General features: G+C 39.3%; 1 protein-coding gene across 5 annotated transcripts in view; it reads left to right on the top strand.

Moving 5' to 3' along the window:
- Nucleotides 1–27,183, top strand: part of EPC1 (enhancer of polycomb homolog 1) — an 86,283-nt gene that overhangs the window by 22,606 nt on the left and 36,494 nt on the right. Inside the window, exon 1 of one of the 5 annotated variants that reach the window (XM_033106009.1) lies at nucleotides 3,901–4,356. The exons of 2 other annotated variants lie outside the window; for them this stretch is intronic. In XM_033106009.1, coding sequence (XP_032961900.1) covers nucleotides 4,204–4,356 — 153 coding nt within the window. In that variant the 5' untranslated portion in view covers nucleotides 3,901–4,203. Of the gene's footprint in view, nucleotides 1–3,900; nucleotides 4,357–12,289; nucleotides 12,295–27,183 lie in introns of those variants that run through there. 2 more of the 5 variants (XM_033106008.1, XM_033106011.1) reach the window with 2 other exon arrangements.

Genomic DNA, 27,183 nt, shown 5'->3' with positions numbered 1-27,183 from the left:
TCTAAATGCTTTACATGGGTTGTTTTATTTAATCCTCAAAAATGTAAGGTAGCATTTCAGTAGAAGTAGATGGTCTGCAGCCAGACAGGAAGAATGGAGAGAAAGGAATGAATAAAAACCTGGAGGCAGGAAAGACATGCTGATTTCTAAAGATGAGGAGCTTGTCTTAGGTGGTGATGAGAAATGTTGTTGGATATACAGCGAGGCAAAATTATGAGGCTTTGACAACTATACCAAAAAAAAAAAAAAAAGCAAAGGCTTTGTGGAATAGCAAAATAAAGAGCAGTTATAAATAAATGACATGGGGAAGGGAGGATACAGATGGAGGTGGGGTTTTGGGCACTTGGATTTGGTGGCATGCATTATGAAGCCCTGAAGGCAGTTTGAACTGTGTTCTTCATAGTCCCAGGGACCCACAGCTTGTACTAGCCACTGTGGGTTCCCTTTAGCCACTATTAGGAGAGTACTAGCATAGTTTCTTGTAAAGTAGGAGCTTAATAAAGGTTTATCAAAGTAATGAATTAAAAAATGGATTGGAGGTTGTTTGTAGGTAGGACGTGATGAGAACTGAGATATGATTAAGACAATGGGAATGGAAATAATGAGTCAAATCCCAGAAACAATTTTAAGAAGAAATAAAAGGACTTGGGCACATATTGGACATAAACTAACATGTAGAGCCATACGTCAGGTTTATTATATGCAGCAAACTGCAGTGCATTTGACACATTCTATTTTGTTGTTTAAGCAGAAGTTCTGTATTTGATACAAATTGAAATGAATCACATTTCAGGGTAATGATACTATAAGTAGTTTCATTTTTACCATTAAAACTTCTGTCTCTTTACTTTCTACTCCTACTCCCTCCACCCAAGTTCTTACCAGTTTTACCCGGATTGTTATTGGAGTTTCCTATGAACTCTGGCCAAGTAAACTTTCTCATCTTCAAGCACACCTGCCAGTTTCCTCCTCCCACCATTTTGTTCACACTGTTGCTCTGGACCATGACTACCCTTTCTCCTACCATTTCATTCCCATTACCAGTTGGGATCTTAGTCATTCTTCACAACCACATCACCTGCTCACTTCTCCATGTCTGATCAATCCAGCTAGAACTGACTGCTTTCCTTCTGAACTCCCTGACTGCATTTCACCATGCTGCCTTGTTCTGGTCATTTGATTAACCTTTATCAGTATTTTTATTTATATCCCCTACAATGATGGTACTGTGTGTTGCCTAGGTATTCAGTAAATATTTATGGCATGAATCAAAAGTATTTTAAATACTGCAAATTCCTTCCCAACAAAAACTTTCCCTTTGAGGAAAGGTTAGTGTATTCAGTTTTACGCTAGTATGCATCTTTTGTACCATTGAGAATTTTATGTCACCATTGTTGGAGATACTTAGAAAAAGAGGGAACTTTAGGGGAATAAAAGGAGTTAACGTGAAAGACTGTGCAGGATTAGCCATTTGTGCAAGGAAACTTTTGGTTAGATAAAGGAAGCTCAAGAAAATTAAACCTGAACCTTTATTGCTGCACTCCTGCCCCTTAGAAGGTAGGGAAGTAAACTGAATATAAGAGGTTTGGGACTCCAGCCTTTGGGTCCTTGGGAACCCAGTAGGACCTGGAAGTCAGAAATCCAGAGCATTGAGGCTGGATGAGGAACCAGTGCAGAAAGAAGATGCCTCCTAGCAGGCATGTTATCTGCAAAAAGGGCAAGCTTAATTTGTAAGCATATATCTCAACTTGCTGTGGAGGGTGATGCTACAATTTCTAGGGAACAAGAAACTTAGTTGTATAGTGCCCATTATTACTAATGCAGGGTGTGGAACATGTTATCTGTAGGCTGTTATTTTAATGAAGGTTAAATATTCTATGTTCGTTTCCTTGGTGGTTCACTCATGACTTAAGACTACTTTGTTCTATAAAGTCTTAGGTTCCTCAAGCAACCAAATTCAACTAGTAGGATTTTCAGAAATCTAACACAGTCGGCTGAAGAGGACTGCTGTACTAACATTCAGCCAGAATTTTCAGAACTGTTAAACCTGGCTTGATAGGTGTCTTATTCCACAGTGCAGTTGACAATTCTTGAGGATCCCAGACTGTGACATTGTCTCTCATGACTTGGAGTCTTTGCACATGCTCCTTCCCTTGCCTAAAATACCTTTCATCTCTTCATTTTTCTGCAAGGTTAACCCGTACTTATCCGATGTATTTTTTTCTCAGATATCATCTCCTCCAAAAAGCCTTCCCTGAATGCTTTCATTAGAGCCACTCCCCATGGATTGGGTGCCACTCCTGCCTGTTCCCACGATTGCCTCACATCAGTTGTGGCAGTTGCCATCCACAGGTCCTTCTCCCACTGTGCTAGCTCCTCCAGGAGCCTTATGGGTGCTAAGTAACCAGCAGCATACTTAGGCCATGAGGGCCCAATAAATGTTTTTCATTGAAAGATTAAGTGCACAGTCTTAGTATAGGAAGTATAAATGGAAATCCCTCTGCCTCACAGAGGTGAATTGTCAATATTAGAGTTTTAGGATAATTTTGGAGAACTCCAGTCTCTGCTCACCTTGTGTCTTCCCCACCAAGGTGTAGCTAAATCAGCCTGAAAGACAGCAGTGTGCCTATGGGCTGTAAGCTAGTAACAGTTCCTATCCAACCCAGTATTTGAGTAATGATTATTTTTACTATGTAGCCTCCAGGGAGAAGAGCAGACTTAAAGAAACATTTTTGTATCTCAGTGAACATATGAAATTTTGCTGCCAAACTGATTAAACCCATCCCATTAAAACAGTCTTTCTGATTTTTAAAATACTCTGCTGGAAAGAGCTCTCTGGGCATAACCGTTTTCGTGTGTAATATAAACCAAATATTAACAATCTAGCACATGCATCTAAAGCTCTCTAATACAGCTTTTCCTTTACTCTTTTTCGGTTTGGCAGGAGCACTACAGATCTTTGTATGATTCAATTTTATAAAGTTTTTCAGAGAATAAATGGTGTCAATTCATTAACTATGTTGAACTAGCATTTTCTTTCAGTACCAACAAAAATCATGAGCTACAAATGGCTCTAAAATTTTGAAGGTCTTACTTTAATTTTTTTCTTAAACATTTATCTGATAATAAATATCCCCTTTGCTTCAATTGTAATAAAAGAGTGAATATGAGTAGATAAAATGCAGGATTAAAAAAAAACCCCTACTTTATATCAGAGTAGGGTAACAACCGTTTATATTGAGCCCGATAGGTGGGAACTGACCAGTGATTTGTTGCGGAGCCTCTCAAATATTATAATCCATTTTCCTTAGACGTAAAAATAATTGCTGGCGAAAGTTCACCTGAAGTAGCATTTTGCCCCTAATTTCGTTTGCATTTTGTTTTAAGGACCTAAAACGCAGCGATAACTATGTATCACCCACAGACTGCCATCGGTGCGCAGCGCCCCCGGAGCGCCGCTCCTAACCCCACCGCCCACGGCCGTGGCCTCCGGCATCGCCCCTGCCCCGATCCCGGCTGCGAGCGGGGGTGACAGGTGCCGGAGCTCGCCTGTCCCGGGCAATAGCGCCGCCCAGCCAATTCTCCCGCCGTGGCCATTCGGAAAGCCGGCGTGCGGTGCACATAGTTTCCCTGCACCTTCGCCTGTCAGCAAACGGCGCTGGGAGCGAGCGAGCGAGCGTGAGAAAGTGAGCGAGTGCGGGCAGCGAGAGGAGGCGCGGGGAGTCGGCTCCCGGCGTCCGAGCGCCCACTCCGCCCCGGCCGCCTCCAGACCCGCAGAGGGCGGGGGCCTCGAGCAGCCAGGCGCGGACAGCGCGGCCGGCGGGCGCCGGGGGTTGGCGGGACGCGCGCTCCGTGCCGGCGCCCGCTCGAGCCCGCGCTCCCCCCCCCCCCTCCGCGCCCGCGTGCCCGCGCCGCTGCGCGATGCAGTGTGGGGAATGGCTGGGGTTGGCTGAAGAGCGCACAGTGGAGTTTTAATGTCCGCCATGTTGGCCATGGCGTATTGAAGAGAGCGAGCGAGAGAGGAGCGGAGCGGCACAGCCTCCCACCCTCCCGGCTGCTGTTAGTGCCCGGACGGCGGGCTCTGCGCTCCGCCCCTCAAGTCCCCGGCAGCGGTAGGCGAGTGGGGACCGAACCCCCGGTTCTCCATGATCCCGCTGGCCGGGGCCGTTTCCCCAGAGCGGAGAGGTATCTGCTGCGCCTGAGATGAGTAAACTGTCGTTTCGGGCGCGGGCGCTAGACGCCTCGAAGCCGCTGCCGGTTTTCCGCTGTGAGGATCTGCCCGACCTGCACGAATACGCCTCGATAAACCGGGCCGTGCCGCAGATGCCCACCGGAATGGAGAAGGAAGAGGAGTCGGTACGTGTTAACTCCCCTGTCCGACCCACCGCCAGGCCCCGCTCCCTCTGCTGCCTGCGGCGGCGGCGGAGCAGCAAACCCACACAAAATGGCCGCCATCTTCTCTCCGCCGCCGACTCTCAGTCGCCGGCCGGGCCTTTACCCCGCCTCCCCCGGCCTCGACCCCCAGCCGCCACGGCCCGGCGGGGTCTCCACTGAGGCCACCCGCCGACCCCGGCCACTTGTACCCGGGTCCCACGGAGTTCGGGAACCCAAAAGGCACAAAGGGGTCACGTGACGAAGCTGCCGGCAGCCATTTTGTGGTCTCAGTTGTTGGGTTGGGCCTTGTGCATCCGGAGAGGAACGGGCTGGGTGGCGGTGGGGGTGCGGCGATCCGGGAGCCGGGGAGGACCCGCCTGCAGGCCGCTCCGCGGGCCGCTGGGTGGCGCTCTAGGGCCACCTCGGCCTTCGCGCGCTGCCGGCGCCGGGGAGCGCAGATTCTGTGTCCTGTAGGGGTACTTCAGTTCCCGGTGGCGGGGAAAGCTTGTGAGGCTCAGTGCGGCCCCCACGTGGAGCTTCACAGGGGCATGTAATGTTGACTGTAGGTCTTTGAGGCTTGTATCTCCTTCCCTGCAACGAAATGTCGAGGGTACTGCTTGTTTGCCCAGACGACTGACTTTCATAACATGTAAGACTCATTTTCTGTATCCTCGTTCTGGGACTTTTGCATCCATCCCTTCCCAAGTCTAGTTAGTCGGAGGATATATAAACGTCCCTGAGTTTTCCTTTGATCCTTGAGAGTATGTTGCAGGTTTTTCTTCTGTTTTTTTTGGAGTGCGTGGCTCTTCTAAAACATGTAACTTCATTATTATTGGGTTTTTTTAAAAATAAAATTTAAGTTCGCATGCTTTCTGGTTTCTCAACGTGGGGAGAGAAAACACCCAATTTAAGTAGATGTTACAGATCTAAATTTTGAAAGAGGGACTTTTCTCATCCAGAATCGAACTGAAGTGAATTCATTCACAGAAATCTTAACATCGAGATACCTAATTTAGGTGGGTTTCAGTATTTAAATATTTACAGCTAATAGACATTTGATCATAGCTGTGGCTTTACCTTGTTATAGAAGTTGGGTTTAGACACAAGGATAATAGAATCTTCCTCTCATTTCCCCCAGATCCTTGACAGTATAACTTGATGACTTCTAATCCTAAGGAATTGCATTCCTTGGTTTTCAGGTACAGCCATTTAAACAGGGTGCAGTGTATTGACAGTTCAAGGAAGTCGAGGAGTCGCTGGATTTGTGTGCTACAATTTTGTTGTGGAAAATTGTACTGTAATACCTCTATTGGTAACTGTAAGAATTTTAAATGTGGAAATTATGCTCTGTAATGTTGATTTTGAAAATAAAGCTGTTTAAACTGTTTGGGTTGTTCAACCTTTTAAAGTAAAATAGTTGTGACAGTCGAATGTTACTTTTGAGAGTAGTGTCTGAAATCTAACTACAGATAAGCTAAGTGTTAAGTGTATGTAGTAGTTGAGATTGTCGGATGTAGTACCGACTTGCAGCACATTATGAGACAGAACTCTAAATTTACTTGTATCAACAGAGTAGAATGGTGCCATTTGTTCATTTTTAAATGAGTGATTTGTTTTTAAAAATTAAAGTACTTGTGACTGCAGAATGTTGTCTTTTGGTTTTATTTTTGTTTCTATTTTTAAGTTTTACAGATAATACTTGAAATTTGGGGTATTGGTGTTACACTGCCCTGGAAATTAATTTGTAGTTCTTGTTTTGCAGCCAAGGAAGGGGAGAACCCTGGTAAAAGCAAGATAGCACTACAGTACACTTTAGAAATTTATTTAAGTCTTGCTTTAGTTAAGTCTTGGAGAGGACCAAGAGCTACAACCTGAAATCAAAGCTGAGATCAACTCAGGTAGCAATACGCTTGTTAAATATTACAGATAATTTTTTCTTCACTGAAATACTTTGACATTTTATAGCGCAGTGGATCTCATTAGTTTGTAACACACGTGGAGTCTGTTTGCGGGCCATAAGAGATTTTTTTTTTTCCCTTCACTACCTTTTTCTATCCTCTGTTTCACTTCACATCCAACCAAAACTATGATCAGTGAAGCATAGACCTCAGGAATAGATACTGAACTTAATAGAAGAATATAAACAGTACCAGGTAAACAGCTGTTCTATATTCCTGTGGCTCATGCTGGTGGTAGTGGCTATATAAATCACAATATTGAAAGTAGCATGTTACACAATTAAGAAAATGTGTACTAAGCATAAATAAACGTAATTGAATTCTGACTAAACCTTAGAGAAACAAATTTTTTTTTAATAATTTGTTGAAGCATGATTTACTTATAAAGACAAAAAGTTTAAACAAACTTTTGCCTTTGACACATTAGTTGGGGTGTCTCTTAGGTTGAGTGACCTATAACCTTAATTGAGTGTCTCGTTTAGAAAAAGCATAATCCTATGTTGATCATGAAAGATGGGACAGTTTTTGGATAAGAACAGTTTTGTATACACCACTTCATTAAGAAAGTATTTCATGAAATGATCAAAATGTATCTGCAAAACTGTGAGGTGAACTATACCTGGTAATTTTTACCATAGTTTGTTTCTATGGTAAACTTGAGAGAAATTCTGGAAAAGGAACACTTAATATACTCCCATGTAACCAATTTTTATAAGCTGAACACTGACTTAATTAGGCATGCTTAATTTTTAAGAAACAATTTTAGAAGTTCCCTCCTTCCCCCAGAATTACTTTTTCTCAACTTTATAACTTTGTTAGTCATTTCTTGATTACTGTAGTAGGATTGAAAAGTAACTTCAGGTTATGATAAATTGAAGGACTTGATTGAGTCATACCGTGTTTCCCCGAAAATAAGACCTAGCTGGACAATCAGCTCTAATGCGTCTTTTGGAGCAAAACTTAATATAAGACCCGGTCTTATTTTACTATATTATGTATTATGTTATCTTACATTATATAAGACCGGGTCTTATATGAGACTAGATCTTATATAATGTTATATAAGACCCGGTCTTATTTTACTATATTAATTTACTATATTATCTTACTTACATTAATTTTTGCTCCAAAAGATACTTTAGAGCTGATTGTCTGGCTAGGTCTTATTTTCGGGGAAACACCGTTGATGTTAGGGATTAAATATCTGAATTACTGTAATTTGCTATATACATTGTAACTTGCTAAATGAAGTAAATCAATTATCCTGAAAAGTTAGTACTTGTTACCAGCAATTTGTTAAAACAGTAATTTTAACGTACAAGCTAGCATTTTTAAAAGGAGCAGTAATACATGGAATGATGATATACTTTGTGATTCTAATTCTTAAACTGATGAAGGTTTTGATCACTGAATTACAGAAGTAATTTTCAAATAGGAAATCAATAGACTGTCAGCTCTAAATATGAGATAAATGAGTCTCTTTAGGGCTTAAACATATCAGAAGTTTAAGCACTCGTGGAGGGACAGATGTTGCGCCATTATATTTTAACATTTTTATTTAAGATTACAAGGTTGATTTTAACGTCTTAACTTTAAAGTTAGAAATGTTAAAATACTAAGTTTAGTGCCACAATTTCACCTTTAAAAGGGTAATTTTTATAAAATATCAGTACTATTGAGTAATTTTGTTAAAATTGATTCATTTTGGTTCAAATTGGAGCTTTATGTAAAGTTATAATTCTCCTTTCTGAATACTTATCACTTTAAGAAAAACATTCTGAAAAAGTTGGTCCTAAAGTGATATTTGGAGCTACATGGTTCCTATAGTAGTTTAACTTCTTTCATTAGGATGGCTGGGTTATGTGGCTCCATTTTATTATATGGGACAGAAAATTAACCTTTCTTCTCTTAGTCTGGTTTGGGTAGAATATGTGATGTAATTAAGATGTTAATGATAATATGTTGACATTACCTACAAAGCCACCTTTGAGACTTAGAATCAGGGTCTAACCATCACAATCCAATACCTTGTTTTAATAGGGTTCTAACCAGATGAAAGAGTCTCATACACCTATCTTTTCTCTCTTAAAACTATATCCTTCATTACTGGCTGAGTGTACAGTCTTATTAGATGCAAGTTAAGGACCGTTTGTAAAGTAGACAGGTTTTTGTTTTTAATTAGGGGGAAATTGGATATATGTATTTATCTCTGATAATGAGAAAAAAGTTAAGCATTACATTTTCAAAATGATAAAAAGAATAGCTTTTTTATAAAAATAAGTTTAAATTACTTTAAGTTTAAACTTTGATTTCTCATTTTTGAAAAATAATCTTTTTTCCTTTAAAATTTTGTAAACCAAGATTTTTTAATCCAGATAAAATCACAAGTAATTAAGAAGCAATGATAAAATCTAGTTTCAACTTTCTACCATGCCCAAGATATTTTTTTTTATTTTATTTTATTGGGGAATATTGGGGGATAGTGTGTTTCTCCAGAGCCCATCAGCTCCAAGTCATTGTCCTTCAATCTTGTTGCGGAGGGCGCAGCTCACTGGCCCATGTGGGACTCGAACCAGTGACCCTGTTGTTAAGAGCTTGTGCTCTAACCAACTGAGCCACCCGGCCGTCCCCCCAGGATATTTTTGAGTACAAGTTTCTAAGTTGGGGTTTTAAGGGCTACAATGAAATGATTCTGGAAGTCATTGAATTTCCACGATATGCATGTAAAATTTTGTGATGGTATATTTTTCTAGGGAGAAAGTTCATATCTGTCAGTTTCCTGAGATATTGGTAATGGAGGGGCACAAAAAGTTCAAAGTTAAGAGCTACTGTCCTGGAAGTTTCAGTCATTTTGGTTTTATAAGAATGTCAGTTGTTACGTAGACTTACTAGGAGAAGGATAATTGAAAAAGGCTCAGGAAGAGACTGAGGACTGAACTACAAAAGGAACCTCTTGAAAACTATAGTGCCTAGGTACCTGAAGTGTTACTGTTAGCTCTTGTTTCAGTGTACTATTTGATTTTGGTTTAAAATTTTGGATTAGTACCATTTGTACTTAGACTTCATTTTCTTACAAAACAATCATGAAAACTAACGGTCTTATGTGTACAGTGGTGCTCGTGTGTGCATTGTGATCTGTAACAGAATTTGTGCTAAACTACCTTTTCTTTCTGTTAATCAGTAAGACTTAACTAAAAGTACCATCTAAATATAGGGTAGCTTAACTTTTGTAAACAAGGAATAATCTATGCTCACAAGTTCATGTTTAAAATGGACTAGGTTTCAGTTTTACCTTTTGCATTCTACTACATCTTGGTATGTAGTAGTAATGATAAAGAAACAATTGGAAGATAATCTGTGTGTGTATACACACGTACATAATGGCAGGACGTCTGTTTGTATATATGAAGGTGTGGATTCTATGATTCAATTTTCCTGGAAAGTTAAAGGTACTTATTGTCAGCGGTTGGTTAAAACAGTAATTTCAAAGCACAAGGTAAGATTTTTAAAAGGAGCAGTAATATATGGAATGATGGTATAGTTTGTAATTCTACTTCTTAAAAGAAGTCAACCCACAAGGAAATGAGAATTTTATGTTTTAATTTGGGAGTAAAATGAATTGTGAGTCTTTAAATGCAAAAGTGGTATGAAATACTTCACAGAGACAGAACTAGATAGAGTGTCCAATTTTGAAGTCTGATTTACATTAATATATTACACTATTCTGTAAGAATAAATTTATGGGGAAATCAATGAGAAAACAAGTGATTCAGATGTTTTAAACAACTTGCTAGAACTACTTTCAATGAGTTAAAGCTAACTATGTTGTCTATAGCACATTTATAAATTGTGGCAGATCTTTCTTGATTAATTTTACTAGCTTAAGGCCTGTGGTAGTAATTTTGAGCGATTACAGTATTTGAAACATAATGGACACCCATCTTTGCACCTTTAGATATATGAAGTGAATTTCATCCACCAGCCCCACTGCATAGTAGGTAAATGAAAAACAAAAAGAAACTTGTAGTCAATAAATCTATTCTGACCCATTGTCGGGAGTTGTAGCTGTGATGAGTGGGGATACAGTCAGTTCCTTAAAAGAAAATCCTTTCCTCAATTATTTGTTGTTATGGAGGTTATCTTTAAAAAGTTTGGTTTAGCTTCAGATATGCGTGGTTCCATAATTTGCTGAATTTTTCAACAGATTCTTAAAGGTTTAATTTCGTTCAGTATAGCAGGTACTGGCTGAAAAAATAGGAGGACGTGGTCTTTGAGTGAATCCAAGGGCTGAGATATTCTGAGGATTAAATGTGCTATGGAATTTAATATAGGTTCAAGTGTTTTTATATATTGCAATGAATTATTTTGATAATTTTGGAATCACAGGTAGCAGTTGTATATCCTCTGAGAAAATGTTGGTTAACCTTCCTAAGTGAACTTGAGTCTCTTCATGTGTTAACAGTCTTCTGACCTACTTTAGGAGGTTTCTCCGAGGAGTGAATCAGGCAGTACGTATATGTAAACATGCTGTACTATCAAATACTCTAGAATGGCCTTTTTGTTGATGCTCAAAAACTACTTACATTTATACAACCCCTTGTATTTGGAGTCATCTGAGATAAACATGTTAGATGTGTTCTCTGTCCTTAAGCAGTTGTGTGGTATAATTGTGAAAATTTGTATCTTTAAATTAGGTAATTATTAAGAAACTGGGAGTTATTAAACCTAAGGCCTCATCCAGGTTCCAATGCTGTGTGTGTGTGTCTGCATGCATGCTCTCACTCACCCAGGTTTTCTTAACTGCAAAATGAAGTAAAACTATGATAGTTTCATGTTGTGATGAGTATATTATGGTATCAGTATATTTAAATATTTTCATATGTATCTTATGTGTTTATAGGATAATCATTAAATCTTGAATTAGTTAATGATTGCATTTGCATATTATATAAACTTTGTTTACACAGAACTAAAGTAATCTGGGCATGGATAAGTGGTTCCAGTTTAGTCTAGGAAGGCTCTAAAGGATTTAAAGAATATAAATGGATACAGTAGTCACCAAATTGTTTTTAGTGTTACGAGAATTTGAAATTGGAGCTGGAATTTTGTGATGGTTGCAAATTTGTACTTTACCCATAAGGTAATAGGGGGAACAAAAGATAAATATGGCTGTTTTGAAGTCTACAGCAAGAATTTGATCATTGTTCTAAGGCTAAGTGAGGGTATTTGAGGTGAAGTATGTTGTACAAAAACTGAGAAAATACAGACAAATCCACTTTCATTCACTTTTTTCGCAAATGTATGTTGCGTATTTGCTATGAACCAATGACTGTTAATGCCCCATGGATACAACAGTGAACAAACAGGATTCCTTTTTTCATAGATCTTACATTGTAGAACGTAGCCCTATAAGGGCAGGAGTTTTTGTCTGCTTTGTTCACTGATGTGTTTTCAGTGCCTGGCACATAGTTAAGTGTTCAAGATTTGTTTCAGTGAATGACCAAATTCTAATGGGAAAACACAAAAACCAAAAAGCAAATGAATAAAAGTGAAAACATATAACACAACTCTTACGTGACAGTGGAACAAGATTATATAACATTTTAGATGGGAAGAGGAGGGTTTAGTTTTCTTTGCATAGATGGTCAAGGATATTTGAATGGTGAGAATGAGCCAGCCCTGTGAAGGCCTGTATGAAGAATATTCCAGGCAGAGAGACCTACAGATGCAGAGAGCCTGAGGTAGGACCAGAAGACCGGTATGGCTAGAATTTAGTGAAAAACGGGTTGAGTATAATGATGTAGAGGTAGTCAGGGGGTCCATGTTTGGTAAGATGTTACAGGCTACCTCAGGGAGTTCGGATTGTTTGGAAATGCAGTAAGCCATTAGAGAATTTCTGGCAAGGGAGTGACATCTCAATTACAGTTTTTCAAGATGACTCTCACTACCATATGGAGAAGGAGTCATACTGGGCAAGAGTGAGAGTGGCTTTAACTAGGGTGGAGACGAGAAATGGGTGGATTTGAGGTATATATTTTGAAGGTAGATCCAACAGAACTTGCTGATACATTTGAATGTACTAGATGGAGAGAAAGAATCAAGGATTAACCCCTGATTTTTACCTTGAGCACTGGATAGATGTGTGACTGGGCCACTTACTAAGACGGAAAATTGGAGGAGGTAGGGTATCGGAGGGATGGACTTGTTCAGTCTGAAGTGCCTGTTACTTGTGAATATTTAATTGGATATGTAAGAATGTAGTACATTAGGGCAGTTTGCACTAGAGGTGTACTATTTAGGAGTCTTGTGCTGGTACTGTAAATTAGAAAGTTTTTGATGTATAAATGGTTTTTAAAGCTGTGCCCCGGGGCTCTGGTAGAGGAGGAGCTGTTAGAAAAGCAGGAAGAAAATGAAGCTGAAAGTGTCTCAAGAAGGAAGGACATTCGCCCCAATAAACTTGAATAAAAAAAAAAAGAAGGAAGGATATTGAGTTAACTGTGTCCACTGAGAAGATGAGTGACTATTTAATTAGATGTGTGCTATTGGTTTATTTTAAGTGGTGGGAAGAAAAGCCCAATTGGAATTGAAGAAATAATGAATAATAAGTAAAAGGGTCATAGCAAGCATAGATGACTCTTTGCAATAGTTCTATGAAAAGGAGCAGAAAAAAAAAATAAGGCCGTAACTGCGGGGTCAACAAATGATTTCTTTTTAAAATGAGTTACGAAGTTCCAGCAGACACAAACGAAGGGAGGGAAGCAAAGCTGAGCTGTCGAATGCCCTAGTCACTATCTAGAGAGTTTCCAGGCTGCAAGTGTAGGTGAGGGAGATCCCAAAAAGAGCCTCACAGCCTCCTTCAGTTGAAGAGAGACAGAGTTCAGAGTTTTGGGAGGCTGAAGTGGCTTCAGAGCAGGGCACCAGAGATGCACAGGGAGGTCCACTTAAATCTCTGGCTGAAAACATCTGTGAGGAAACGTCCAAGGCTGGGGGAAAGGCAACTGGAAGTAGGAGGAACAGTTCTGGAAGCTCACAAAGGGCTGGGAGTATGTTGTGTCCTCATAGCCAGAGTACAAAGAAAGGCCTCTTAATACGCAGGGCAGCAGATAGGAGTTCTCAGAAGGGTTATTTCCTTAGTGGTGGGGCCAATTAACTCTAGACTACAGACGGTTCTGGACTTACCCTAACAAAGATCAAACGCTAGCCTCCAAAGGATCAAATTAATTTCAAGTAATGTAACTGTTTCCCAGAATAAAGCCCAGAATGTTTAAAGGAATACTAAAAGACTGTACAACATAAAACTAAGTGTTTGGCACCCAGTAAAAAATTTAGCAGGCATGCAAAGAAGCTGGAAAATATAATTGATAACTAAGGAAAAGGGCAACAAAAATAGACATAGAAATAACCCAGGTAATAGAATTAGTACATAAAAAATGTTAAAATAGCTATTAAAGATAAGAGTTATTAGAACCAGTACAATATCCCTTCTCCTATTCAAGGACTTTGCTCCTGAAGACTATTTCCTGTCTTCTGGATCAATTTCTTGGAGGGGATGGATACTAATTAGAGAAGAAATACTTTTCCTTTTTAAAAGTAGGGAAGGCAATATATGAGAAAAGATGTAGATCAGTTGGTAGAGTTGGCAGTGGGAGGATGAGATAGTTGATCCTACTATTTTCTCTATGAAGCATGAGGTGAGGTCATCACCTCAGAGTGAGGAGGAACCTTAAGAGAGAGAAAGGTATGTGTGGAAAAGCAAACTGACGAGAGAAATGTAGTAATGTTGATGAAGTAGCTGAGGGGTCAGAAAAGCGAGACCAGTCAGCTCACTTGGGCAGTTGAATGTAAGCATTCAATTTGAATACGAGCACAAAATAGGTAAACGGTTTTTCCTGAGGTTAGCCCAGCAAATACAAAGGAGGAAGAGAGAGATGAGGAGATTTAAAGTATTTGTGAGGTAGATTGTCACTCTAGACCATAACATCTAAACTGGCTAAGCAGGGAAAGGACCATCAGGGAGCTGATGAGTAGTGGGGAAGTGGTAGGACTCACTGGAATAGAGGTCTTAGAGTGGGAGTGCTGGAATAGGTGAAACTAAGTCATGAGTGTGGTGGCTAAAGAGTGAGATGCTTGAATTTAGATTTCAGAGGTGGCATGATTATTAGTGAAGGCTAGATCTAGAGCAGGGGTGTCCAAACTGCGGTCCGCGATCCATTGTTAATTGGCCCGCAGCAAATTCCAAAAATATATTTAGTTTACTTAAATAAACCAGGTGAGGCAATACGTACTTCACCTCGAGTGAGTGGCCCGGCTGTTTGTGTATTTTACCGCATATGGCCCTTGGTGAAAAACGTTGAAAAAAGTTTGGATACCCCTGCTCTAGAGTATAAACCACAGGAGTGGTAGCTGAGGTAGAGAAAAGATTAGTGCGGGTGAGAAGGTTATGGTATTAGATGTATCATCCGTTTAGATATTGTCACTGACAGTGATGCCAGAAGACTGTGAGCTCTGTGACCGTAACCAAGAGTGTACATGACAGCTGTGGAGAAAGTGTCGCCGTGAACTTCTGAGGGGTTATGAGTTCGAGGACGACATAGGAGTGGTGGTATGGAACGAGCAGGAGGAAGCAAGGAGTTTGAGCACATATCCCACCTGTAAGTATGTGCAACGTGGGGAAATAAACAGCTTCTGCTTGAAAGGCTTACAGGGAATACTGTTTTGGGAAGACACTGCAAGGCTTCGGGTAGGACAAGAAGAAGAGAGAACAGTGGAAGAACTTGAGACTATAAAGAGTTGGTTGGTATATCTTTATTCTAAAGAACAGCGTGGCAGAGTTTGGGAAGGTGGGGAAAGGTGGAAGATTGCATCTGACTAAGGGATATTGAGATAAGAATGATGAGAAGAGCCAGGGTGATGCTGTGAAGTCTTGGACTTGGTTGGTAATGGGTATGAAGAATGATGGGATTTGTCCAGCCTACTTCAGATGCACAGTTTTAGATAACCTTTCTACAAGATACGCTGAACTGTACCAGGACCATTCCTGCAGCTGGAGAGGGGCCTGAAGGAAGGGCAGCCCCACTAGGTAGAAACTGGTGGTTCGATGAACTCCAAGGAGTCCCTGTCACTCCTATGGCACAGTTTATAGATGACTGTACCTTGAAGGATCTTTGCCCAGCACTTGTTCCGAGACCCAGTAAACAGACCTTTAGGGTTGCTATTGAACATCTGAGAACTCTCCTTCCTCTGCATTGGTTCTCCACAGGGACTGGGCCATTTTGTCACTCTCAGGACATTCTGGAAAACTGTGGGGATGCTTCTGATTGTTATAGTTTCGGGGAGACGCTACTGGGGCCAGGAACAGTATAAATTCCACCACGCAGAGGATAATCCTGCAAAACAAAGAATTGCCCATGTGACTTTTGACTTTCCCACAGAACATCCCAGTAGGTCAGATTTCCGATTTATAAATTTCCTGAGTCTGTCTAGGACCTAATTCCATTTTTACATGTAAAGTATTCTTTATACAGTTCGATATATCCTAAAATTTCCAGGACTGCAACAAAATATAAAATAAAGGAATGTTGTACTTTATTTTGTTTAGAACTTTTGCAGGAGATGTTATTACCATTTTGGAAATAACTTCAACAATACCGTTTGTGGTATTTGAGTCGATAGCAGTATAGGCTGTGTAAAGTCTGGTTTTTTAGCTGTGGCGTTCTCTATAAACAGGTAACCTGTGATTCCTTCATTTTGTGTTCTGGATACATACCCCAAGCTTTACAAGTTACAATACATATTTTATTATAAATTACTTTCCTTTTATTGGTTTTGTTTTGCAATTTGGTCCTTGGACTGATTATTTGAAGAACGTGTGTAAGTAGAATAGTGAAGGATTTAAAAAAAGAGGGACTGATAGGGTTATTGGGTCTGATAGGGTTGAGAACATCTACTGTACTGGATTTAAAACATCAACTATGGAGTTAGTCAGTTAAAGTTCTGGTTGTGCTTCTTACCCCAAGTCTCTCTTAAGTGTGATGTAAGAATTAAACCAGATCTGTGTAAAGTATGTAGCGTGGTGTCTTACCTGTACCTAATAAGTGTTCAGGTCTTTTTAACTTATTTTAGTTTCACTTTTAGCCCTTGAAGGATAGAAATGTGTTTTTAAGGTAAGTTTAAAATTTTTCAACAAATTTTCCTCATAACATTTTTGTTACGGAGTGTTTAGATAGTGGGTGGATACTGGTTTTTATACATATTTAGTTGTGTTTATGATAGAATGTGAGCTACTAAGCAAGGTATCAAAAAACATCGCCTTAAGTAGAGGAGGATGTCAACTCAAGTGGATTGTTTTCTCAAATGCGTGGTTGGTTTCCCAGGGGATACCTGAGATACATAAAGTGTGTTTTGAAGAATTTGTCAGCATTTATTTTTCGCACTTTTTAAGAGGTTCTGTACATTTTGGCAATTTTTAGTTCTTAAGGCTGCCCTTCATGTAAATCAATGCATTTGGATCTAAGAATTCCTGTTAAAAGGTTAGGATGCCCTCTTTATTCTGAAAGGTTTGTAATTTCTTCTTAACTGGTCTCCCTACTCTAGTTTTCATATTTCTAACCCCCTCAAAGTTACCAGGGTTATCTTTTAAAAATGTGAGTGGTTGTTACTTTGATATCTAAAAATCCTTTTTTTTTTTTTTTTTTTTTTTTTTTGGGTAATAGAATAACATGCAAAAACTCCTTTGGGGTTACTGACCTATGTCTCCATTTCTAGTCTTTTTCCCTTTCTCTTTCTTAACCCCTGTATTAGCTATTTATTGCTGCATAACAAATTAACTCCCAAACTTAGCAGCTTAAAACAAAAAACACTTTATTGTATCACAGTTTCTAAGAGCTAGGAATCTAGGCGTAGCGTATCTGGGTTACAATGGCCCAGGGGCTTTTACAAGGTCCCAGTCAAGTTCTTGCTAAGGGCTGCAGTCTTCTAAAGGCTTGGCTGAGTCCGGAGACTCACTTCTTAGCTCACTCACATAGTTGTTAGCAGGCTTCAGTCCCTTGCTGACTGGAGGTCTCTGTTCATGAGCGTCTCCATTGCTGTCTCACTGTCATCATAGCAGGAGGCTTCACCCAGAGGGAGTGATACAAAAGAAAGAGTACAAATGACAGAAACCAGGTCTTTTATGACCTAATTTTGGAAGTTATATACTACTGTCATATACTATCGGTCACACAAACCAACCCTGCTAAATGTAAGAGAGAACTGACGGCACGAGGCTGTGAATGCTCGGAGGTGGGGGCTGGTTACCACAGTCCCCACATGCAGAATACTTGCACCTCCTCCCAAAGCCCCCAAAAGTCTCATCCCATTACAGTATCAGCTCACAGTCCAGCATCCCATCCGGATGGTCTCAGGTACAGTTAAGGCTTCTCAGATATAGTTCTGTAAGTACTACTTAAGTACAAATTCTTTCAACCTAAGAACCTAAAGAGAGAGATCTGCCATTCCCCCCCACATACACAGTGTACAATATTGGGTCAGTTTTAGGGTAACAGCTATAAAACATTCCTATTCAAAGGAAGGCAGAGCGTGGGGGTGGTAGCCACAAGGGAGTCCCTGGCACAGAGCATTTCTGAAATCCGGTAAGGCAAATGATGGTTGTTCCTTGGTTATCAATTCCTGGGTATATTTCACTCAAGACTCTCAGCTTTGGCCTATGTGCGTTTGATTCTACCCTCTATTCACCTTTCCTTTTCCATGAAAGGTAGGTGAAGGCCTCTTTTTATTTTGTATCATCTCGTGTCTCTTGCAGTCCAAGCAGGCAATGTTGCTAAGTATATAATTCTTTTAAAATCTTTGTAAGTCTTCTGTGAAATTTATTGGGGTCCATGCCATTAGTTGAAAGCCACACCCATAAATCTTTTTGAGGTAAGCCTTTTACTACCTTGAGCTTCTGGTGAGAGAAAACACTTGTAAGCTTCCTAAAATTTAGCTTTATTGTTTGAGAGAATCTTTGAGGCACACAGTCTTTTCCAGCAGGCCTTTTGTCTGACCCAGTGGTACCACAAGTCCTCTGAGGCACCGTCTCTGATCTGTCCGAGGTCTTAACAGAAGATTTTTAGTCACTCCTTGGGCTTCGTTGTTTTAGATCATGTTTTTCTGTCAGTACCCTAGATTTGATCTTGGCTCAGAATCCATTGCTAAATTTTAGCGTTGTTCTCAATCTAGAGAGACTACAAATTTTCAAAATCATCAAGTCCTGGCCCCTCTAACAGTGCTTCATTTAAGTAATTCTCACTCCTCCCCCCGCCCCCATATATAACAGGAAAAAAGGCAACACTTTCAACTCTGGTTGAAAATCTCCTTAGCTAAGTCACCCAGTTCATTAGGTAAATTTTCTACTTTTCACATAACTAACGGTGACAGGGTTACTTACTAAACTTTCCGTCCCTTCCTAACAGGGATAACCCTTCCTCTGGTTTCCAGTAACATCTGCCTCACTTTTCTGCCCTTACCTGCAGCTTTGTAAAATACCATGAGGCTTTTATTAACAGCGTGCTCACTAATACTGGCCTTAAAGGTCATGGTCCAGTTCAAAAGCCATCCCAACAATTTAGGTTTTTGTTGCACAACCAGGACTCTCAGTGACAACATATGTGTTAATCTATTGCTGCACAACTAATCCCGATCTTAGCAGCTTAAACAACAATTTCACAGGTTCTGAGGATCAGGAATATGAGAGCGCTTTACTGGGTGGTTCTGGTTCAGTGTCTGCAGAAGACTGTTCAGCGTTGCAGTTGTCTCAACTGGAAAATGTGTTTCCGGGCTCACTCACATTGTTGGCCAGAGGCTTCCGTTCCTCCACAAACAGGCCTCTCCATTGACTGCCTGTGTGTCCTTACATCTGGCTCTCCCAGAGCAAATGATCCAAGAGAAAGGGTGTGTACAAGTGAGTAAGAGCACGTAAGACAGAAGCTCAGTTTTTTATTACCTAACCTTGGATGTGACGTACCAGTGCTTCTGCCATATGCTGTTGGTCATCCAGACCAATGCTGGTACAGTGTGGGAGGGCACTGCCCAAGAGGTAAGAATCGTTGAGGGCTATCTTGGAGGCTGGCAACCACAAGCCCTCTGCTCAAACTGAAATGTTGTACTTAGTGTTCTCTTGGCTCCTCCCCTCTGCCTTTGCTTACACCACCCCTCTTTGCCCCAAATGCCTTTTCTTTCCCGATGTTCACTCAGCAAGCTCCTGTTTTATGAAGCTTCTCTTGACTTGCCCTTTCCAAGCCCTGTGACAGCAGCCCACTTTAGAAGACAAATTCATGTATGTGATTGTTTCCTTTACTATAAGCCCTTTGAAAGCAGAAACAGTGTTGTATCTTAAAGACTTCATATTGTTCTTGCACAAATGTTTCTTCAATGTTTAAATAGTTTTGGAAAAATATAGGTACTTTATGACTGTGTTCTAAAATGGTAATCAGACACCTACTTTAACTGACTTTGAGCTGTTGGATGAGGCTAATGAAGTAGTATTTAAGCTATGATTTTTGTGGTTTTGTGAGATGGGGGAAGGCATGAGACACTCTAATAATTAAGCCAAAATTTTAAGCCAGAGAAAATGTCATGGCATTTCCAAAATTATGTTTTGCGAAACGCTGTGCTAAACGTACTTATATTGTGTTGACTTATCAAATAATTGTAAACTTACAAAGTATAATGCTAAATATTGTGGAGGCCACAGACAGGTCTTTCCTTCGAGGGCCTTACAATTCATGTGATAAACCATAATCTAAGGCAATCTTTTTAAGTCCCTGTTGTAATAGATCAGAATTACTTATTTTTACTTTGAGTAGTTTGTTATCACTCGAAGCCTAATAAAACTGTAGAAGCCAACTTCTAAAATTAAGTTCCTGGAAAATCATCTTTTTTTCCCCATTTGAAATAAATATAAGTAAAATAATCTAAAATCAATATTATTTTACTCTAAAGTTTTTACATTAAAATTCTTCTGTCAGATCTTAGAGTGTTTTGAAAAGAAAGATTTTGTTTGCAGGGACCTTTTTGTTACTTTCTTTGAGGTTTCCTTTTCATCTATTGTAAGTAGCATCTTGACACTTTATAGGAGAATTCTGTATGAATTTTCCCCTTTTGAATGTTTTCTTTATACTGCAATTCCAATAAAATAAATGCACTCTTTTTTTCTGTATACCATACAATCAACTCCATAAAACTATATTCCATGATTCCTTTGTCTTAGGTTTTTCTATACACTATTTAAAAACGTCTGTTGAACTCTTATTTTTTTCTGAACTTTTATTTTGTGATTTTGTAGAATACACTTCAGAAATTCCTCCTAACATTTGTAGTGATGAAAAAAAATTTTTTGAAGATGGGGCAGAATAAAATGATGGAATTAATATTTTTTATGGCCTTCATATTTTTAGGACTGGGTTTTTCATATAAAATTTTTAATTCTTGTATCTAAAACCTGTTTCTCAAGGATGCCTAATACTTTGTATCACTAGTAAGAAACCAATTAAATAACTGTAATGTTCCTTTATTTCAGGGCTCAGCTATCTTAAATCCTTCCTGAAATAATTCTTAAGTTTGAATAAAAAACATGTATGATTTCTAAGATTTCTAGAAAATTTTCATTAGATAGACTGTCTTATCATTTGGGAAACAATGGAATATAAAACAGGGAGACCAATATTCCTAATATGTATAGCTTCTAAAAGTATTGCTGGGACCTTTGTTATATAAACATGTGACATACTGAAAGTGGCTTATATACTAGGCCTTGTGTAATCTGGCCCCTGCCTCCTTTTGGTTCCTCCAAAGCCTTCGTTTCCTCCAACCACAGGATCGTCTCTCATGTATTCCCATGTGCTGAAGTAATATTCCTCTGTGGGGTGGCTTAGTAATCTTTCACTGACCCCTCAAATCTCAGCTCCGGGTCACTTCTGTAGGTATATTAGGATAGGTCTGTTACATGCTCCCATAATAATCATAACTTTCTTACGTAGTAATTACTGTTTAAACTTCCATTTCATCTATGCGATGATTTGATTAGTCTTGACCACATGACTGTAAGCTCCAGGTACTTTTAGCTTCGGAGCTTAATACCTCCATTATTTGTTGAATGAATGACTGGATTGGACTGTTGTTAATTTATTCGTATGTTTCTAGATCATTCTATCCCAGAGCTGTGTTTAAAGATTAGGAGCATAACTCCCATTCTAAATTAGAAGTATCTGAGGATATAATGCTTCCATCACATTTGATGGTTCCATCAAATTCTACCATGTTGTTACTATGTGATTAGACAAGTCACTTAACTGCTAGATCTTTTATCATTTGTAAAAGGGACTTGAACTAGTTGATCTATAAGCTTGCCTCTGACTCAATGACATTAAGGGTTTCCTTCCACTTACCAGACAGGCTAGGCAAAGTTGTGCTGTAAACATACAATCCCAAAACCTTAGTGGCTTTATAACAGATTAATTCCTATCACTGCATTGCCCATTGGGTTAATTTTGGGGGTTCTGTTCTCCATGTCCTCACTCCAGGATCCAGCTGACAGAGCAGCCTCTATCCTGAACATTGGACACTAGAATAGAGGAAAGAGCCTTAAAGTACCTCATGTCTTGTATTAACTGATACAAGATGCCCTGTCCAGAAGTTACATGTCACCTCAGCTCAAAGCTTGATGGCCAGAACAAGTCGTATAGCTCCACCTAACCACAAAGGGAGCAGGAGGTATAATCCTACCATCTGACAAGAAGGCAAAGAAGAAAATATTTGGCAATCAATGCTAATGACAGATCTGCCATCTGGTTAACCAAAGATTTGGCTCGCTCTTCTACAAAGTATACTCATCTCCTCCCTAGTGAATCCAATCTGAAAATCCCAGCTACAGAGCATCAAGCTTGAAAGTTTTAGATTTTCAGGCGATATACACACAGTTCTCTACATCAGGTTTGCATGTGTTTCCTCTTAATCTGGAGATCTGTGAATGAAAATACTGTACAATCTGTACCCCCCCACACACACACACACACCCTATATACATTGGAATAACAGGGACGTGAGAAGAACGCCCATTAGGATCACAGAAGATTGGGGGAAACACAGCAATCCCTAATCCATAGCAATTCAAAAATCCCACCAGCCTGACTTTATAAGAGGTCCCCTTCCTCTGGATGTGGGGAATATTCTTGTTTCGGTACTAAGTCCACTCTCCTGGAGGGGTTCCCCAGTCCATTGTTGGTTGTGGCTCTTGGCAGTGATATCTGGGAGATTGTTCCTTTCCTGTTATCTTCCCTAGCCTTATCTGACGTAGCTATTGGAAAATATGCCCTTTGTGTTTGGAGGCTTTATAGTCTGCTTCCTACCTGTAAAAGGTTGGAGACCTAAGTGTACGTACTCACAGATTTTTTGTCTGTCTGTGTCCTGAATCTAATACCTACCGTGTTTCTCCGAAAATAAGACCTAGCCGGACAATCAGCTCTAATGCGTCTTTTGGAGCAAAAATTGATATAAGGCCCGGTCTTGTTTTACTATAATGTAAGACTGGGTATAATTAATATAGTATAGTATAATATAATATAGTAATACTGGGTCTTATATTAATTTTTGCTCCAAAAGACGCATTAGAGCTGATTGTCCAGCTAGGTCTTATTTTCAGGGAAACACGGTATTAATTTGCTGGAAGAGCTACACCCTTAGTGTCTCTGTTAGTATTTTTCCTCTGAAAATTTTGTTCAACTGGGAAGTATTAACTGGGTGTCACAGTTTTAACTGCGCCTCCACTCTGAGATTCTAAATCCATTCAAATGTTTTAACTATTATGGCCATACCCTTGATTTGAACCTTACCCTCAAGGTTGATTTCCTATGTTAGTCAAAGGCCTTCTTGATTTTTAAATTGCTTCAAACACTGCAAGTCCCAAAAGTTTTGGACTCTTTCCTGCTTACAAACTGGTCAGTTTTTAAAAAAATTTTTCTTGTAATACCAAACACAGGGCAATGACCACACCATTTTATTGTTCATTTTTTTAACTTCTTCTCCTAGAGCTACAGGTTTGTTAATATACGTTACCTGCTTTTCAAGTTATCGTAACAGACTTATGCCAGATATTTTGTACTGCCTAATATGCATTGCCATCCGTCCAGCCTCTTGAGAAATCTCCTTGCTTCTTGGCCCCCAAACTAATGGCATATCTTACAGTCTTTGTGTTATAACAGTACTCCACTCTTAGGACCAGTTTATGTTAGTCAGGATAAACTAGGTTATGTTGTGGTAACAGACAACCTCAAAAGTTTATTTATTGTTAATGTCACATTTTCTCATGAATCAGCTGGGGAACCAGGATGTTGTAGCAGTTAACATCTCAAATATGGTGACAGGTGGAAGCAGCATTTTGAAGGATTTCACATCTTTGACCAGCAATTAAATACTCTGGTCCAGAAGTAACATAAAATGCTTTGACTCTCAACTCATTTGCCAGAATTAGTCACCTAGCGCCACCAACCACACCAGGGCCAGAAAACACAATTGTACTTTGTGCCTGGAAGGCAACCAGAAGTAATTTGATGAACAGAATTAAAGACTGTGTTACACTTTCAACATTCATCTTTGTGTATTAGGGAAAGATGATGAGGAAAAGAAGGTATTTATTGTAGATTAAATTCTACAACTCCTTGCGTTTTGGCAGTGTGCTAACTGTCCTCATTTTTGGAAGACATTTGTGAAGATGGATAAGAGGTATAACTGCAGTAGGCCACATAAACCTATTCTGCCCTCTATAGTTTGGTCAGATGGTAATAAAAATATAAATACCTCACTAGAGGGCATATTTGGTTTTAATCTTCCTCAGCTCCATCCTTCATATCCAGTGTGCCTGGGTATTACTAGCAGTTAAGCTTTATGAGCCCTAGTGTGGTAAAGCACTCTAAGGAGAATCCTGTAAGAGACATCAGGAAATCTGCTGTTACTTCCTTAATTTATCTGATCCTTGTAGCCATGATGCTATTGCTCATCTCTTCAGTTATTTAAAGTCCTGTCTGCATTTCTTTTAGTACTCTGAGTCCTTCCCTGAGTATCAGCCAGAACTCAGCCATACATGTTGAGCGCAAAAGAAGACAAAAAGGAGAAATTAAGCTACAGTAGAAAGACTGTGAGGTTCTGGAGTTAGACCTATATCCAAATCCTACTTCCTGCACTTGGGGCAAGTGACTTAATTAATCTTACTGAGCTTCACTTTCCCTATAAAATAGATATAATAATACATCTGCAGAATGCATATTGTATCTAATATAGGGTCTGAACCTAGTAATTGAAATGTTTACTTAATAACTACCCTCTTCTCTCTGTCATTCTCATCATGTAAATAGTAGAACATGGTCTAGTGTCTGCCAGTGGTCTACCTTACCACAGCCAGACTGCTGAATCTTAAAGATTAAATAGCATAAATAACTATGTATCGAGTCTATAAACTTTGTAAAGAAACAGTAAATATTTTGGGCTTTGCAGGCTTTACAGTCTCTGTCACAACTACTCAACTGTGCTGTGGTAGGGCAAACAGCCATAGACAATATGTAAACAAACGAGTGTGCCTTTGTTCTAATAAAACTATTTACAAAAATAGGTGGTAGGCCAATTTGCCCCTAAGGCTATGGTTTGCTAACCCCTAATCTGTGTTCATGTCCATAAAGGGAGTTCTGTTGTCAGAGATTTTATAGTTTAAATACAGCCCCCCCTTTTTTTCTTAAAAAACAAAAAATACTTCGCTATGAGTTGAACAATAGAGTCACGAGATTGTTTCCTAGAAATGATAGATTATTTATTATTGTAGAAGAGATTTTGTACACCACAGTTTAACTTTACAACTTCATTTTAATGCTTACTATACTTTTTATGCTGAAAAGTAGACTTGTTTCCACCAAACATTTATAGATAAATCACACTAACAATGTTCAGTGAATAATTAGGAAATATTGACTTCTATGTCACTCATTTGGAAAAACATGGTGCTTTTTAGCTATGTAAAAATCTATGATGATTCTTCTGTAAAGGAACTGTTCAACATTGTTTATCCCTGTATATGCATTTCCCAAAATTATTTACTCACAGAACTCCACATAACACCTAATGGTACCCTACAACTACCCTTCAGAAGACAGTATTCTAAGACTAACTGGTTTAGATAGGGAAATTAAGAACCAGAAACTTAACCGACTTATAAAGATCATGCAGTTACTTGTCAACAATTCTGGAGGAAGTACTTGGATCTCTTCTTCTTGCTTACAGAGTCTACTCTTTTTTTCTTAAGTTTCCTTTTTCTGTTAGCTTTAAAAAAACACTATTATTTGAAAATAATTTCAAATTTACAAGAAAAAGAGTAGTATACCCGTATATACTTATTAAAATTTTGCCCCATTTGCTTTATTATTTTTTCACACTCTTTCTGTCATACACACACATTGTTTTCCCAAACCATTTGAGAGTAAATTGCCTACATCAGGACTCTAAATATTTCAGTGGGGGTTTAATCTCTTACGATGTAGATATTAAGATACAGTCCCTTTGATTTTTTTTTTTTAAATAGAGGGATACATTTGGGGTTTTCTGATGTTTTCTCAGATTCAAGTTTTGCATTGCCAGCTAGACTATTACATAAGGGATGTTATATTCTCATGGCATCACGTCTGGAGGCACATATATCTATCTGTCCCTCATTAGTAATGTTAATTTTGATCACCCAGTTAAGGTGCGGTCAATTTATCCCCTGTATAGTTACTAGTTTTGCCTTGTAACCTAATAAGCAATCTATGGGTGAACCTACAACTTTTTGAGAGTCAATATAGGGAAATTGTTAAGAGCTCACACTTGAGTCACGACTGCGTTTGAATCCAGCTAACTGGATGAACCTAGGGAAGGTTACTGATCTGTGAGATAGGGATTATAGTTGCCACCTCTTTTTCTATATAGGTAGGTAGGTAAGGTAGATATTACAGTTTGTGAGCTTTAAATGAAATAAGATTTGTGACGCTCAGGCCTGACGTGATAAATGCTCAGTTACACGTTAGCTATTATTTTAATTCTGGACAGATGAATTAATAGGCATAGTAATAAAGCCTAAGGCTTTATAACCCAAAAAGGACTTCACAAAGTCATTTTTTCCAGGTAGACAAATATTTTATCCAAGATGAATTCTTTTTTAAAATACCTAATTATTGAGCTTGTTCTTAACTCTTGGTGTTCTTCCCTCCCTGTTGTGCCCTGCCCCTTCGGGTGTGTGTGTGGCGAGTAGTTAGGGATTAATACCCTATCAGGACATTTTTTTCCCTGGATTCTCATTTGCTCAGACTTCAATTTCATAAGGATTTTAATTGAATATTAATGAAACAGACATTTAAAAAATCACCCCTTCCTGTTTTCTGTGGTTACCATTGTGACAGTGTTATATAATAGTTGTGAAAGACTTTCTAGAAAGGGGGGTAGACATCTTCGTAGAATTATAAAGAACACAGAGGTTTGGATGGACTTAAAGACATTGCCTATAGGTTTTACTAGAAAGTTCTGTTCAATGCTCCCTATGGCCAGAGTGTAGAATTCAGGGTAGAAAGTGGTAAGGTGCTGAACTGGAAGAATTAGCTAAAGCTAGATCATGAGGGACCCTCTTTGCCGTGTCAAGAAGTTTGAATTTCATTACGACGGCAATAGAGAGCCAAGGATTAAGTGTGAGAGTGGTGTGATCAAACTCTTAGACCAGTGGCAGTAGCTACAGGAGGGAATTGGAGAATAGTGTAATACTAGATGTAAAAAGGCTAGCGAAAAAAAAAGTTACTGAATAATTTCT

The sequence above is a fragment of the Rhinolophus ferrumequinum genome, chromosome 5, assembly GCF_004115265.2.
Source record: "Rhinolophus ferrumequinum isolate MPI-CBG mRhiFer1 chromosome 5, mRhiFer1_v1.p, whole genome shotgun sequence".
NCBI classification, from domain to species: Eukaryota; Metazoa; Chordata; class Mammalia; order Chiroptera; family Rhinolophidae; genus Rhinolophus; species Rhinolophus ferrumequinum.
The sequence above is the reverse complement of the archived record's forward strand: the minus strand, read 5'-3'. Positions and strand labels throughout refer to the sequence as shown.